This window comes from Cynoglossus semilaevis, chromosome 14, assembly GCF_000523025.1.
Source record: "Cynoglossus semilaevis isolate Cse_v1.0 chromosome 14, Cse_v1.0, whole genome shotgun sequence".
NCBI lineage: Eukaryota > Metazoa > Chordata > Actinopteri > Pleuronectiformes > Cynoglossidae > Cynoglossus > Cynoglossus semilaevis.
In genome coordinates this window covers 17,403,775-17,420,311 of record NC_024320.1, presented here as the reverse complement: position 1 = coordinate 17,420,311, position 16,537 = coordinate 17,403,775, and the positions used below count along the sequence as shown (strand labels likewise).

The window sequence follows — 16,537 nt, the reverse complement described above, 5'->3', positions numbered from 1 at the left end:
GGACAAAAGCGATCAAAAGTTTCTTCCACTCTGCTGATTAGAAAAGTGAAAGACTAGACAGTGACACAGGCCGTGGACAGGAGCCCAAGGACAAAAGATTGAAGCAGAATAATTGGACACCTTGTTAGCTGCGCTGAGTTGTATTTTTGAACAAAGTCTTTTTTTAAAATGAGGTCATACCTATGATATAGACAGGCTGAGGAAAAGGTAATCTGAACGCTGCAGGCTTTTCACTACATTATTGAAGTACGATACATGACAAAATAACTGGAACTAAAAAAACTGATCATTGTGAAAATGTGGTCTCTCTGCATGAGCATCACCTCGTCCTAAACTGTCTTCAGTCCTGGCCTGCCAAGTGGAAGGAGGCCAAGATCATGCTAAGCAGACTACGATTTGTTTTAATCCTTTGGCACGGCATTAAAAAGACTGTCACAGCTGACACCAGATCAGTTTTAGGTCAATGTTTTGATAGTAGTAATATTATGGTTTTGTCTGACTTTGGGAATGTAAACTGTGTGGCAGTGAATGGCTGTGAGTCAGCGTGCGCTGACCCCCACTCCTGATGACGACAACTGAAACATCAGAGAGGACTCACCAGGCCCCTGCAGTTGCTGAGGGCCACTCTGGTGGTGCTGTGCTGGTTTTGTAGAAATCCCACGTAGTGACAGTTGTCTACCGTGTTGTGACGCCACTCCAGCCCCTCTTTGCCCCAATACTCCACGGTAAAATGTTTGGACACTAGGTGGGGGTTGAGCGTCAGGTTTAAATGAAAGTGCTTTCCGTAGGCTGATAGTTTGTAGAAGAGCTGGGATTCTGGAGGGTCTGAGTCTAACTGAGGCGCTGGTCCCATCAGAGGGTCCATGGCCCCCCGTCTCCGTCTGCCGGGCCGGTGGTGCTTCACAGTGTAGCTAAGGAACTCTCCATTCTCATCCACCCGCACTGGGACAGTCAGCTGGTAGTGCTGCACGTAGGACAGGAACTCCTCTTTTGCAGGTGAACAAAAAAAAAGAATGAATCATTAAAAGAGATGTTGTGACAACGAACACACGATCACAAGTACAATCCTGTCCGTCTGTCTACGTCAGGGGGCCGAGTCGGGAGCAAATAGATAGACATTCATGTGAACGTGGTCATGTATTAAGGCTAAAATGCTAAAAATGCTTTTTATCGTTTTATACACCATCTATTGGGAAAATGCGGGTATTGCAGGGAAAAGGCAGAAGTATAATGATAATATAAATTAATTATATATTTTTTGGAAAAGTTTGATGGGCCAGATTAAAAAGCTGAACGTGCCGCCTCCGGCCCCCAGGCCTTAGTTTGCCCATGCTTGGTCTACATCATACCTTGAGAGTTGTGTGAAAGTCTGTTGACACTCTGAAATTCAGCAGCAGCCATCACCACCAGGCTCAGAGTCCAAGTCAGTGTCTTCCACAAAATTTCCATAATTCAGGAGAAGATGTGACATGGGGTGGGAGCAGAGGGTGCAACAGTCAGGTTAAAAGCGCACGGCCAGTCTGATGCCACACCATAACAAGTCTATGGTTTGTCTCTTCACTCAAATGTCCTCCTGCCCCAAGACTCATCCGAGTCTCAGATTTCTCCTGAAGGCGAGCGCTGCCACATCTCCCTGGCCTCTGAATTCACGTCAGCATCTCCTAGAAAACACGCTAATCCATCAGACACAGTCACTCTCAGGTGTAACTCCAAACAGGAAGCACTATATTGGGAACTTGTCTTGACCAATCCATCTGCATTCCTGTGGAGAAAATCAATCAAAGGTTAAGTGACCTTTTATCTTCCAGACTTGGTCTTAAACTCAATCTGCTGCAGACGTTATTTTACATAACAACACGTGGTTCACCGTGAATATCCTTTAGTTCAGAAAAGTATCAACATTAACCACTGTTTGACTGTAAAGTGTATTTAAACTATTAATTTCTCACCAATGTTTTTATTCATGTCACGTTGAATTCATATGTACAGACAAAATTCATAAATTACATCTCAATTTTCACGTCAATTTGACGTGAAAATAAATAACACTGTCCTCCACGAAGAGGAGAAATGGAGGGAATAAAGAACAAATATTAAAGAAAATAAAACTAAATAGTGGCCTCTCATCACTCACTGCATTCTCATAATATCTTAACAAGACATTAGCACTATTAGCATTATTAGCATTATTACCTATATCTTGCCTGGCTTTTTCTGAACATATAAGGCTACATGTTAACCAAATAGAAACCTCAGAGTAATCCACCAATGACTTTTCAGATGACCAACAATAAAGAAAAACAGATGAGAAACTAAATCAAAGGTCGAAACCCAAAACATCAAATCAACGGAAGAACAAATTGAGGATTCACTTAAGCAGGAAACGGCTGAAAGTCAGTGATGAAATGTGATGTTGTCATCTGGTTTAGCCTGTGTGGTGAATGAATTAAACTAGAACAAGTCTCAGTGCTGAGTTCATCACGCTCTGTTCTGCCGGACAGTTAAATGACCACGGGCTACAACAGACCGTGTGAACCACAGAGAAGGACAGACACAGACACACAGACCAGTAGATTCATTTGTGGCGCGTCTGACACGCAGCGTGCGCTAAAAGGGCAGAATTATAAACAAACTTCAGCGGCTCCGGGATGATGATGATGCCCAGTGGAAACACCGATGACAGACGGCGTGTGCTAAACCTGTACCCGCTGACTGACTCTCCCGAGCTGCAGGCACACACGGACAGTCAGACGGCGCTACCTACTTGGCCACTAAGATCCAGACTGCAGCTGCCAGTCTGTGAGCGCTGCACCGGTACGTCAAAAACGTAGAACTCCCGGCCCCGGGAACCGCCTGTGAGTCTGCACTCACTGAGGGAAGTGAGTGGGTTTAAAAGAAAGTTCATCAGGAAAAGTTTGAGTAGCGTGGACGTCCTGCAGGAGTGACACTACTGCACCGCAATATGGTGCGTAAACGTCTCCAAAACTACACTTAACATTCAAACTACGCGTGTGCAAAAGTTCCTGTCTGACATGAAGGTTTCCTTCTAAACGATATCAAACTGATGTTCAAACTAATCTGTCCCTAACGAAGAGGAAAAAGTCAAGAAGAAGAGGAAAAAGAAGGAGAAGAAGTAAAGAAAGAAGAAGGTGAAGAAGGAACAGAAGAAGAAGAAGAAGAGAGAAAGTGCCCGGAAAGAGACCGTCCTGCTCTGAGCCGCAGAGCGGAGGGGGAGTGTAATGGGAGAGATAAAGTTACCATGCTCATCTTCATGTTGTCAGCTCCGCTCCGACTGTGCAGGGAGAGCTCGAGCTCGGGACAAAAGGGCCGTGAAGTTCCGCACATAGACCTCCTCAGCTCCCCTCTCCTCATCTCCTCCTCAACTGTGCCATCCTCTCCTCAAACACAGTGCAGCCAGTGAGTCTCCCACTCAGAGCAGCAGCAGCATTGTCTCACACCAGAGACACTGTCACGGGAAGGGGGGAAAAGACAGCCTTTCACAGTCTTGGATTTCCTCCAAGGTCTATTTTCAGCCTAATCAGTCGTCTTTATCATCTGGGCTCTGTGCTGCTCTGTGGTGGAGGTGGTGGTGGCAGATGTGCTGCTGCTGCTGCTGCTGTAGGTGGTTTAAGTTGGCGCAAAAAAGTTGAGGGTGCAGAGGGGGTTGTTCTGCCACCTCACAAACCGCCTGACAGAAAGTGCATGCAAACACCAAAGTTGGCCTGGAGCTGCTGCTGCTGCTGCTGCTGCTGCTCCACACTACACAGACCGGGTATGTCCTAGACTCGGACAGCTTCAAATTGGCAGCTTTTTGCGGCTGGGGGGAGGAGGGGGGCAAATAGTGGGGGAGAGTGGGGTTGACGTCAGTGCAGATGTGCCTCTCACTCTTCCATCAGCTGTGCGCATGTCTATCTTGAGAGCTGCCCTGAAATAACACCTTAACTTCTTCAGCCCTTCGAGAAAATCCCCATAAAGAGTAGGCGAGGGGAAACCGGCCCGGAGTAATGGAACGGAACACCTACACATGTGTTTAGTCCATGCTGTGAGTCAACGGTTTGACGTGTCTGCTGCCATAGGTCGTCACATGAGCATCTAGTCTAAGCACTAAGTCAGTATTTAACATCAGACGAGGAAGGGAAACTGAATTATCAATACTACCTACGTCATCACTGCCAGGAAGAAGTCCACAGTTCAATTTTTAATAACATGAAGAAAACCATTAAGTGGGTGTGCCCCCCACTTTGAGAACCCATGGTGTAAAATAGCGCATTTTACACCATGGGTTCTTAAAGTGGGGGGCAGACACTATTCAGGGGGCAGTGAGATGCATGCATGGGAGGGCGCAGTAAATTAAAATCATTTATTTATTTATTTTCCAATGTGGGAAAAATACACTGATGTGTATGATCTGTCTTCTTGACTGTCACAAAACTGATGAAGAACATTCAGTGTAAACCTTACCTACATTCATCCTCTCCATCCTAATCCTGAATCTGCTCAAGTTAGAGAGAGCTTTTTACCTTATTCTCTATGTTTTTGGGTCTGTAGGAGAAAACCCACACATGATCTCTGTGCTCTAAGGCAAGAGCAGTAACCACTCCCACACTATCATGACCAGAACCTTAAATTAGTATTAAGTATTTCCACTCTGGTATATGTCAACCCAGTTAGGATATAGTATTTTTCAATATTGCTATTGTGTGTACACATAATGGATGCCTTTGTCTTCTCAAATTGTTTTTTCACTTACATTTTTACAATAAGCTTTAATATATTTGTGCATCAAACCGAATGACCAAATGCGGCCCGCCAAGTCATTTTGTATGGCCCGTGTGAGCTAAAAAAACATTTAATAATGAGTAAGTAATACATTTATTTTATAACACAGTGATAAACAATTTAACTTCAATAAATAATTTTCAGTTGCAGAAACATATATTAATAGGCTATGGAGTAGTTGCAGCTATGCAGTCTTCGGCCCTTCAAGGGGAACTGATATATATGTATATATATATACATATATATAGATATATATATATTAAAGAGTGTTGCATAGGGCCAGTATGTCACATTCTTTGCTTCGCCTGTAATATATATATGTATATATATATATATATACACATATATATATAAAAGAAAAACAGATATATATATATGTATATATATATACATATATATAGATATATATATATTAAAGAGTGTTGCATAGGGCCAGTATGTCACATTCTTTGCTTCGCCTGTAATATACACTTCTCTCAATTGAAAGGGAATTCTTGTGCTTCATATTTCCCTTGCTGACAGTTAGTTACAGCTTTATATGAAAAACACATGGTAGTTATAGTATATACAGTATAATATGAAACCAGTGGATTCTTCCTTTGGACATGCGACGTGCACATGTATTTAGATTTTTCATTGGTAGAAGTAGCTGTACCACACTGTAAAAAAACACCACAGGAGTAAAAGAACTGCCGTGGATACAAGTTTACAAGCCAACAACTTTCACATGTCTTAAATATAAATGCCATGTAGTTTCATGGATATTAAACCTTTCTTACTGTGGTAAAGAGTAAATTATTGATTCTTTAAAATGAGACGACATGCGAACTTTCTACGTTCTCTCCGACTTGCTCAGAGACTCCATCATTGAAAGATCTCGGTCCAGCTCTAGGGTCACGTGTCTGATGTTTATCTAAGATGTTCGGGAACTTCACACACATCACAATTCCTGTCTTGGGGATTAACTGATAAGACACTAACTCTGACAAACAAAATCAAACATCTCCTTTTCCATTCTTTATCCTTACTTCAATGATCTCTGTAGCCCTCCTTCAGAAGACCCTCTTCCACAGACCTTTGGTAATTACTGGTATCTAACTCATTCATTTCTTCAATTGAATTTTTTACTCTCTTTATTTTAAAAGTAGATCTAATAATGAAGTGCAGTACTGAATGTTCTTTGTCTCAGTTTCCCTCTTTAGTTTGTATTGTTTTGCTGTTCAGTTAGATTCTCGTTATATGTTGATGCCAATTAAACCCCAAATATAACTCGGACTCCTTAAATACTACATTTCCCTGAAATGCAATATGGTAAGAAAACAATTTAAACAAATCACCCAGCGGCCACAAGTAGGAACAGGCGATTCATAGAAAATATACAGTAGCTAACAACAACAACACAACAAGAACACAGAACAGCGGGATTTATAATGGTGGCCTTAATGAAACCAGTGAAAGCTGAGGCTAGCTACAAAACAACAGACACAGGTTTGAATGACATTATCTAGAAACAACAACAACACTCGGGGGTTAACTTTGAAGGCGGGAGAAACGCTGAACTAAAGGGTCTGCTTTAGTGTAGGCTAATAGCAACCCCATGCGTTTTCGGTATAATTTACCCTTAGTCTATCTTTAGTCTGTCGGAAATTGAAAATCATGCTTATTCCTTAGCTACAGTTACAGCTGCTCATTATGTAGTAGCCCATATCATTACAGTCAGGTCGTCATTACCGCTCCTTCTGCACAGACCGGTGCGGGCAGCCGCCAGACAGTGGAATGCACTGCCCCCTTGTGTCTGGCAAGAGTATAACAAGGCTCTTATACGTATGTAAAAACTTAAAGTTGAATGTTTTTTATGTAAATGTCACCTATATTATTGATTCATACGTATTACTCTGGATTGTCCGCAGTATTATCTTCTATCTGTGTTCATAAAACCTAATCTTTGTGACTCAACCACACCTTGTGTGTGTGTGGGGGGGTGTTTGCTGGCGTGATCTACACACAATATACCTATAAAAATGTGACTCACTGGCTTTGGTCAGTTATACAGACTCCTTCTGTCCTTGTTCAAATCTGTTATTCTTCAACTTTCCCTCCATCTGGTAAGTTTGACCTCTTTAACACAAGTTTGTAGAAATTCCAACAAGTTTTAAACCAATGTAATTTATATTTACCTGTAATTTATATTGGATTTAAAGAGTCTACCGCTCTTTAGAGTAAAGTTAATGGTTGTTCAGAAGACCTTCTGCCAGTGACCAACTCTGTTTCCTACAGACGTACAGTTTTTATCCTGATTATGGCTGTCACTACACAACCAGGCCGATACCAACCGTCCGACTTTCAGACGGGCCTATGTGATTTTTGCGATGACTGTGGAACCTGTAAGACCACAAACAACGCTCACGCTTTCACTCTTTTTTTTTTTCAAAATGTTCAAAAAAAATTAACACAGAAGATTTTTCAGACTTTATACCAAGACACATCTTTACACCATCATTAAAGTTCTTAATTGTTTTTTACATTGTTTAGAAGATATTGTCATTTGATTTCTAAGGTGTGATAGAGCAGCGGTGCCCAAACTTTTTGGCGCCACGGACCGCCTTCCAAGAAGACGACAGTCCAAAATATACTTCAAAATTTTAACTATTTCTAGTCTCCGGTCTCTCCAGTTTCAAATCTTGAAATCTGAAAAACCAAATCGAAATACCTTTGGTTTTCTCTACCTTTCCTGTCCACCTTCATCCCTATCCAGCAAATACATGTAGTATTTTTTTGGATGTGTTATTGATTTATTTTTCATTTAAAAGACATATTGCAATTAGACACTGACTGCTGCTGTCAGCAATGACTTCAGTCAAAGGTCGGGGGGTCAAAAGCGAGGCAGATCCTCCAGATATTTTTTAATTCTCTTATAGCGGATCACAACTTTTCATTTATATTTTCCCAATCTCACTTTGTAGGCTGTTTTGGCATGTTTTGCTTCCCATGTATGGGCTGCTCCATTGCCAGTGATATGGACGAGTGTTGTCTGTGTGGTCACAGCATGGCCATACGCAGTGTCTACAGGACACGGTACAACATCGAGGTGAGTGGAGACAGTGGTGATGGGCAGGAGTGAACCCACCGAGCTGAGCACTAGTGTGTGTATGTGAGTGGATTATAAATGAAGTACTTGTATGAAGTAGTTGTACTGCTACATTGTGGTACAGTGAGGCTTTGGCTAATACTGTAGTCTAATTATTTATATACTACTATATCTGTGTAGCTGATTTTAAAGTTGGGTGTACTGACTTTTAGAAACGATACGTGTCGGTTTAGCACGATCTTTCTCATATTGACTGTTGACAAATTCTCTTGTTTTAATGTTTTATTTTTCCTCTTACCTACTCAATAAAAGTTTTAGCATGTCACTAGGTGACTTCTTAGAAAGATTTTGTTCGTGCACAGTGAACAAAGGTGCAACATCCTGTGGTGAATGTCATAAACACCTCCCCTGGCAAACAGAAGGTCTATCCCTGATTGTATAAATGCAGTAATTCAGTGTGAGTCACTGAGCGCAGCCTCACCTTTTACTGCCTCTCCAGGGCTCACTGTTAAAGGACTACATGGTGACCCTGTGTTGTACCATCTGTGCCACCTGTCAACTGAAGAGAGACATCGACCGTAGAAAGGACCAGGGCATTTTTTGAGTGAGCTTGTTAACACACACACACCGAGCTAACCACGGACAATATAAAGTTTGTGAGAGAATAGATGCTATATTTGAAACTTTATGAAGCTGTCGGAAAGGATGGACCATTAACACACTTCCTCAATGCTTTCTAGATGCTGCGAGAGAGTCATGCACACCCTGGGACTGTCACACACTCCGAGAAGAAAGACTAGTGACAATAAAATCCAGTTCCCTTTGCGTGTTGAGTTAATTAGGAAATGTGCGTTGGTATGAATAATGAGAACACAAACAAACATTTTCACCGATGTTTCTGTGTCAAAGCAACCAATCGGATTTGTCAGAAATCACCAGTACTTGCTGAATTCACACATACTGTAAATTAATTGATGTAAATCATTGCTAAGCAGTTGGGTCTATCAACACACAGGTACCGTATCAGTGGTGATGCTCAAAGTTCAATGCTAGAACCTAATGGATTATTATGGTACGACAAATCAATATGGAAGGGCAATAAAACACTGTAGACCTTCAACTAATAAATTTAAATGTCAACACTGATGATTGATGGAATAATACTCTTGAAAACAAAAAAAAAATCATCCCTGTGTTTGAGGTGTGTATTCAATCTTTCATTACCAAGCCTCCTTGACATTTAACAAAAACCAGAGCACAGGTGACCACCACATTTATGATCACCAATTGAGACAACCAACCATTTATACTCACTTTGTTAATGATTAAAAGATAACATGGTATAAAACTTTAAAGTGTCATAATGTTTCTCACTTTTTTATTTGGGGGAGACTAGTGCATGACAATGTCCTGAGCCTCCCGACTGGTTGGCCACCAATGTGTGGAGCTGTTGAGATTACTGGCATGAAAAAATAACCAACAAAAGTCGTGTTTGATAAGACTGTCAGTGTCGAACAGCTTTTTAAGTAAAAATAAAGAAAATGCGAGCTGAACAACTTCTCTCAACCTTTAATTTAATTCTTTTCATACAGGTGGATTGAGAAATGTACACAATTCAGTAAACCAGGGGTCCTTAGACACAAACTAAGCTTCATACATAATTTGAAAAACAAAAGTGAGAGAACACAAAAACCATTGACAGGACATTAAACTTCAGGGTTTTTATTTTATTTTAATCATGACAACCATGTAAAGTGTCCAAAGTCATTGTCCAAGGTTAATAATATCTCTTCAGTAATTATCTGTATAATTGATTCTGATACAGATAATGAATATTGAGACACACAGCCAACTCTCATCTGAGTGAACAAAAGATGATCGAGATTTTCCAGATTCCAGATTGACCAGAGCAGAGCGTTCCACTGCACTGCAGTAAAAAAAGTGGTGATGTGGTCGAGCAGGCAGACAAAACTTGACTGTTGGGAATGTTTATTGGGTCATCTGGGCTTCCAGAGCCTGTGCGGCCCACTCTGGAGCGGCCTGTCGGATTTTTTCTAGGAGGTTGTTTACTTGGAAACACAATGACTGGATCTGTTTGTCCCAGGTAGGAAGAGGTTCACGGGCTGCAAAAGACCAAAAGAAATGAACAAAAACAAAGGAGGAGACGGTGAACAGACAGATCTGTGTTTCATCAAAAGGGTAAACAACATGTTTTTTTAGAGGGTTCCCCCTACTGGCCGTACAAAGGTACACAGTTCATCAACTTGAAGCAGCTGTATGTTAGCCACAGGGAAAGTGGAAAGTGTCACACAACCAAATGTGACCTCTGCTTTAACCCATCACCAAAGTGAGCAGTGGGCAGCTTTAAGGACCAGGGAGCTCCCCTGGTGTGTGGGGACGGTGCCATGCTCAGAGCACCTCAGTGGTAACTTGGCAGCTGGTGGACTCAAACCTGAAACCTCCTGGACCCAAGTCTGCTTCCTTAACCAGTAAGCCACCACTGCCTCAAGATGGACTTATTGGTGCAATTACATTCACTGTGTGAAACTATGGCTTTGAATGACGATAATTATTGAATCGGAAAAAAATGTAATCACTCACTCTCAAAGTGAACGATGCCATCTATCTGGTCGATGAATCCGTTCATGCGTCCTTCAGTGATCATCTGGGAGGCGATCTTTTCTGCCTAAAGGAACACACACACATGTTGGTTTTCTAAGTACAGGATGGAACCAACATGACTTTGTTGTGGGCTGCATGAAATTGTTGATCTACGTAGTCACGTCTCACCTTAGCTGGAGGAATTTCCAACAGAGCTCCTAGCTCTTCAAACGTGATGTTGTTGTAGAGTTTACTAGCGGACAGCAGGTTATGTTCAATCACAGCTCTGTCCAGGATACTGGAGCCTGGAGCCAGAGGAGTTTGGGAGAGGGGGAAAAAAGATAGCTCAAAGTTAAATAACATTTTCCAAACTTTGGGTCTCAGTATGATTTATTGAGGTGTGTTCTGCAGCACATTGACTCATTCGGGGGAATATCTTGCAAACAATAGCAAAGTTCTTGGAAGCACGGCTGAAGATCGTTCCCACTACGTTTTTTTCCCCTAACCCTGTATATGTGAGAGAACTGTGGAGCCAATCTGAAGACACCAGCTGTTCAATGACCATACATGGGAGACTTGAAATAAACTCTTGTTGTTCTCTGGCACATCAAGGGTCCTCCCATGGTGGTCCTACACTGTGTTCAGGGCAAGGAGTTGATAGCTAGGAGTAATCCCAATATCAATCATCCTGACTCCATAATTAATGACAGCAGAGTAGTCCTGTTTACTTTTGTCAAGTCAGGTTGACCTTCACTGCTGTAAGCTGGATCCACCATTAATTTTAAATGTCTCATTATTAGGATTTTCTTTTCCCTGCTACACCAGAGGGATGCAGACAGTCCCAGTGAACAATGTAGAATGGAACATAGTGACATGACAGTTATGTCAGGTTGGTGAGTGACGTCGAAATGTTAGAAATGTGTATTTCAGATATGGTATGACAACGTCATTTAAGAAAAATGTTTTAGTGGAAAACAACGAATGTCTTTGGCTGCAGTCAGATGAAAGGACAGACATAGGAAAATTTTGTCTTGATTGGTTTTCATACAGCAAACGTTTTTGATATACAGCACTGTTGAGAAACAGTCCTGGTTCAAGAAGTAGGACTACTAGAGTGAAATATCACATTTGTCAGGAAATCCACAGCAATTTATAGCCATGAGGTCTCATAAAGCTTTAAGGTAAAGTTTTCACCACTGTTATACAATTTACCACAGGAAATCCAACATTATTTGCAGTTTCGCAAAACGGGACTTATTGGTGCATTTTTTCACGCCAACATTTATTTGACAGAACTTACACATAAGTTCAGAAGCAGAAATGCAGTAGCTTTGCTAAGTGAGAGCCAAGTTTCTCTCACATGGTTCCATGCACAATAATAATAATAAAAAACAATATCATGCTCTGCCAGGCCAATGGACCTTTCAGGTAACAGCAATTCAGTCTTAACTGAAAAAAATATTTGAAGTATTGTATTTCTTACCTAATCAGTCAAACTTTAAATTTGACCTAAAACAAAAGACCAAGGGCTATACAGAGCAATGGTGAGCATGTTAATGTAATAGCGGCAGGCACTGCAGCAACACCATTGGTACTACGGCTGTCATTAGCGTCATAATCATGTGATGTGTTAGAAAAACACCTCAAAGGTTAAATCTACCACCTTGACACAAGGGAATAGTCAAATTCGAACAAAATAACATTGATGAGTGAAATATTCATATGACTGAGGGAATAGTTTATGTACAGTGAAGCACTCTGGTTTCTGTACATGTAAAAAAAAAGACAGTTTATAGAAAAACAACTCGGTAAGACTGTGAAACCATGCAGTTATTGCTACTCACCATCTGCAGTGGTGGCTTTCTGGTGAGGCATCAACATGGCAGCAAACTCCTGCAGCTGATTTCCTCTGATGATTCTGTCCAGATACATTTTCTCTAGAATCCCATAGGCAGCCAGCTGCTGACAGCGCTCATCCTTAAAGAGTGTGGCCAACATACGGGAGCGCTGCTGACCTAGGAAAAAAACAACGACACAGGGCAGCTGTTTTTATCTACACTTACAATTAAGCAGTTAAACTGCAAAAGAAAAACTACTACTGTACACTCTACAGAATGACATTTATATATTTTTATTTATTTATTTAAATTGCTTAAAATCTACACGAGTATGAGAAAATATCAATATATTGAATCCGATACATCAAGATAGTTCATTTAACAGTATTGTGCGACAGATTTTCTACAATTAAATAGCTTTAAAAAAACATCAATATATTGTTATGCCTATAGTATCGCAGTATATCACAATACATAGTATTGTTGCCCCGTATCGTGTATACATATCGAATCGCCAGATTCTTGCCAACACACACCCCTAATCATCAGAAGAAATATAATTTGTGAATCACCCATCATAACGGGAGATGGTGGAATTAGTCAGTGGATGAAAGAAATTGTTTTTTTTTTACATTGCACTGGTTTATATGGTTAATATAAAGACTCCTTCCAGAGGTTTAAGGACTGTGAATCTCTCTATTAATGACCGTACCTGCAGAGGCCAGTATGGTGCAGTTGAGTGCATGCTTTAGTGCTTCCAGACGTTCACTCTCATGTACGATGGATTTATAGGACAGCTCGTTGTATCTCTGTGCAGCTTCGATGAACTTTCTCCTGAAGTCTAAGACTCTTGCGTAACACACCTAAGACAGGAGTATTAAAGGAAGTATTTATGCAATCAAATATATATACAGTAATATTCATGAAAGGTTATCCTCAGCTGCTGGTACATTGTATGACATGTTATGGTATGATCTGCAGTCTGGTTTTTTTAAACCCTACTCATGTTTATTCAAGAACTAGACAGACTTTATCCTATGGTATGTTTGAAAAAACTGTGGGTGAAATGTACAAAGGCTCTAAATACCGCTGTTGATTGGTCTTCAGTTTTCTTGCAGTCTAATGTGGGAGAAACTTCACACTCTTTAGGGCTTTTTTTAATGCCAGATCCAAAAGCCTCAAAATCCCCTTAAAAAGCCAACTTTAGTTTTGTCTGCACTAACCCATCATTAAGATGTGTTAAAGCTAGATGTCTGTGTGTTTCCAGACCACGGCAACAAACAGAAACTGCTGCTGGTACTGCTCTTTCCATTTGTGTAGCAATAACCAGATGCTTACAGTAAAACCTGAAAAAAATGAATATTGGCGTTTATTTAGATTTTATTTTAATCTTTTTTTTTTATGTCTTTGGCATTTTAAGGACTTTGAAACCTGTATCTTTTCCAACTTGATTCTGTTGGAGACCATACCTTATAATGTATCTGCAGCTGTTCGTTAGAGGATTCGTTCTGTAGCAGTGAGGCTCTGTTGATGTATGCCTCCGCCTGCACTGGATCGTCATCTTCTAAGTACAGCCGAGCAATTTTCAGGTATGTGTCCAGCTTATAGTCGACATTGTATTGCCTATAGAAAGATGGTTAAATGATACTATATTATTAAACAGTGTGAAGGATCAAGAAACTCATTTGGCAGTCATTTACTTACTTCTGTCCTGTTTCCAGAGGAATACCAACTAATACTTGAGCAGCATTCCTCCAGTCTCCCTCCTTTTCATAAATGGTTGCTAAGTGCTGTCTAATTGAAGCTACCTGTAGACAGTAAGCACAAAAAGAAATCCATGCTGATGATTTGAAATAGAGCAGGACAATCTAATAAGAACCATATCGTCCACAAGCTAATAAAGTAGTAGTTTCCCCAAGAGAGACCTACAATCCCTCACGGGTTGTTTTACTAGATGCTGAATCAGCAGCTGATTATCATTTGGGTAAAGGTTCTACAATGAGTTTAGAGTGACATATTCTTCATTCTCTTCCAATTACATTCTTTCTTTAGTAAGTAGCCCCTAAGTCATTAACCAATCACCATTGGCATACAACTACAGCCTGTGCTGTATGAGAAAAGAAAGTAAGTTTACAGAAAGATTGGATGGTGTACTTCAACAAATGTGTAATCTCTATTCTGCCAGAATTCTAGATTTAAAAAGAGAAAATATTTATCACTATAAAGTCTAAGTGTGTGAATAAGCTGCAGATTGTATCATCCACAATGAATACTCACCTGTTCCTCAAAGGAAATGACTCTTGGCTGAATCTTCTCCAAAGTAAAGTGGTACACAGCCTTAGCTGTAGCATCAGGTAAGTTTGGCAGGTGTGTGCAGAAATCGGTGAGCAGCTGCCTCGAAATAACAAGGCTAACATTTTCATTGACCACTGTGAAAAGAGAAATATCATTGTTGAGGAATGTCCTTGTAATGTCCAAATTGTGGACCTCCAATAATATTCACAGCAAAATATTCAGAGTTTTTTCTGACCACAATAAAGAGAAAATTTAGGTAACACCATACTTGCTTCAACAAAAGCTTTCAAAGATTCCAGTTGATCTGTATCAGTAAAGTGAATGGCCTTCTCCAAAATTTGTCGATATCTAGGAAAGATGACAGGTAAAAAAAAGTTGGCTTTTCAACTGACACGTAATATTGGCTTTTCAACTGACAAGGAATATATAAATATAAATGAATATAAATATATGACAATACATGTATTTCAAAGATGGTAAAACTATTTCCAAATGTTTTTAAGAGCCTTGTGAAATGACAATTTAATGTCCATCTTACAGTTTATATTTGAAACTAGAAACAATAATTATCATAAAAGAAGCACAACATCAACCAGACACAGAAATATATAGACGTCCAATCACTATCATGTCCAGGGTTACATTCAAATGTCATCAAAATCGTAAACATAATTTACAAACAACTCTATTTTTAAAGACAAGCAGGTTGTAAACATAGAAGGCTCTTTTATGGCTCTCGTGTTTCTTGCAGCTGTTATTTGCAGACGCTGACTTCACATTTAACTTTCAATGGAGACATTTTAACGATGTCAGTTTTTAGCATGCCCTGTGTAGCAAAACAGTAGCGCCTTGCTAACATGTTATAACTGTATTATTAATGGTAAACAGAGCTTTCTCGTGTTATTGTAGTTTAGAGAAGAATACGTTCAATGTTTTAAAGTCCTTGTGCTTTAGTGAACTGATACGTTTTAATCCTGGACGTTCAATGTTGTTTCTGTAGACACCAACAAAGCTAGGCGGCTAACTTAAGTCAGCATGGCTAGTCTACCATTGCTAACTCACTGTTACCGACTGTACATTATTATCTAAATAAATACGAATTCTGTTAATACATGTGATCACGTTAATATCTTGCTATAGAGTAAGTGCTACATACTTGGCTGCAAGATCTTTGTGGGATCCGCTTGAATTCATCAGCTGAGACAGCTCCTGCCTTACTTCGGTTGCCATTGTCCTCAACGAAGTGTCAGCAAGAGGCGGCTTTTGCTGCCAAGAGCGGCGATAGGATTCACGTAGGCCGGTCCTCCAACAACCATGACATGCAGCCCATATATAAATACATCTTGTGTGCAACATAATAATAATAATAATAATAATAATAAATACCTAAAAAAGAAGGTACAAACAACTAACTAACTTTTTGTTTTTTGCTCTTATCATTTAATTAGTAGGCATTATTAAGCATCTCTCTCATCTCATCTCTTGATTTTTGGTCGTGGCCATCATTTTGTCAAAAGGCTTTAGATTACATTTTGAAAAATGTAGTAAAGTAAACTTTTGCTTTTATTATTGCAAAAAATAATAATGTAAGTTTTGGTAAGGACCTGGAAAATGTACTGCATATTAAAAAAAATTCCCAGTTTTCTTGAAATCAAATAGATTCCTGTGAACTTCACATTACATCAACTTACATTTCAGCACAGGGTTCTGTTCCACCAGAAACATGGAATGTTGTCCCTTTCCGTAATCTGAAATGTCGCTGTTTTCTGTAATGTTTATTTGTTTTCTGAAATGGCTTTGTATTTTCTTTATTTCCTGAAAATATCCTTGTGGTTTTTATTACCTTCACGGCCACCGTAATAAACATATCACATTATCTGACAAACCGATCATTTTAATTATCCTTTCCAATCTTTTTTTTGTTGTTGTTACGGCT

The 16,537-nt window shown here is 40.0% G+C and overlaps 3 protein-coding genes across 3 annotated transcripts in view; 1 reads left to right on the top strand and 2 right to left on the bottom strand.

The window, feature by feature from the left end:
• adamts6 (ADAM metallopeptidase with thrombospondin type 1 motif, 6) overlaps positions 1-4,785 on the bottom strand; it is a 58,057-nt gene extending 53,272 nt beyond the window's left edge. Inside the window, exons 1-3 of the mRNA XM_008325537.2 lie at positions 2,634-4,785; positions 1,350-1,762; positions 599-987 (exon numbers count right to left, since the gene is read on the bottom strand). Of these exons, the coding sequence (XP_008323759.1) occupies positions 599-987; positions 1,350-1,449 (489 nt within the window). The 5' untranslated portion in view covers positions 1,450-1,762; positions 2,634-4,785. The remainder of the gene's footprint in view (positions 1-598; positions 988-1,349; positions 1,763-2,633) is intronic.
• A 2,027-nt stretch (positions 4,786-6,812) lies between these two features.
• On the top strand, positions 6,813-9,423 carry LOC103389912 (placenta associated 8). The gene is made up of 5 exons (XM_008325538.3): positions 6,813-6,884; positions 7,057-7,163; positions 7,743-7,867; positions 8,367-8,471; positions 8,608-9,423. Exons 2-4 carry the CDS (start codon positions 7,079-7,081, stop codon positions 8,469-8,471), a joined length of 315 nt encoding a protein of 104 aa, XP_008323760.1. The 5' UTR covers positions 6,813-6,884; positions 7,057-7,078; the 3' UTR covers positions 8,608-9,423.
• Positions 9,422-16,502, bottom strand: cops4 (COP9 constitutive photomorphogenic homolog subunit 4 (Arabidopsis)). The gene is made up of 11 exons (XM_008325546.3): positions 16,293-16,502; positions 15,758-15,904; positions 14,870-14,949; positions 14,584-14,735; positions 14,011-14,114; positions 13,776-13,929; positions 13,019-13,169; positions 12,313-12,483; positions 10,658-10,773; positions 10,469-10,553; positions 9,422-9,990 (listed from the first exon to the last, which is right to left on the bottom strand). Exons 1-11 carry the CDS (start codon positions 16,466-16,468, stop codon positions 9,857-9,859), a joined length of 1,470 nt encoding a protein of 489 aa, XP_008323768.1. The 5' UTR covers positions 16,469-16,502; the 3' UTR covers positions 9,422-9,856.
• Positions 16,503-16,537: the final 35 nt, after the last annotated feature.

Bases quoted from the DNA above. Each gene is read 5' to 3' on its own strand.
- LOC103389912 (XM_008325538.3), top strand. From the start codon at position 7,079: ATGGCTGTCACTACACAACCAGGCCGATACCAACCGTCCGACTTTCAG. The intron at 7,164-7,742 runs GTAAGACCACAA...CTCACTTTGTAG, and splicing joins TTGCGATGACTGTGGAACCT to GCTGTTTTGGCATGTTTTGC. The intron at 7,868-8,366 runs GTGAGTGGAGAC...CTGCCTCTCCAG, and splicing joins GGACACGGTACAACATCGAG to GGCTCACTGTTAAAGGACTA.
- cops4 (XM_008325546.3), bottom strand. From the start codon at position 16,468: ATGTTTATTACGGTGGCCGTGAAGGTAATAAAAACCACAAGGATATTT. The intron at 14,950-15,757 runs GTATGTAGCACT...CATCTTTCCTAG, and splicing joins CACAAAGATCTTGCAGCCAA to ATATCGACAAATTTTGGAGA. The intron at 14,115-14,583 runs GTGAGTATTCAT...TACTGTCTACAG, and splicing joins TCATTTCCTTTGAGGAACAG to GTAGCTTCAATTAGACAGCA.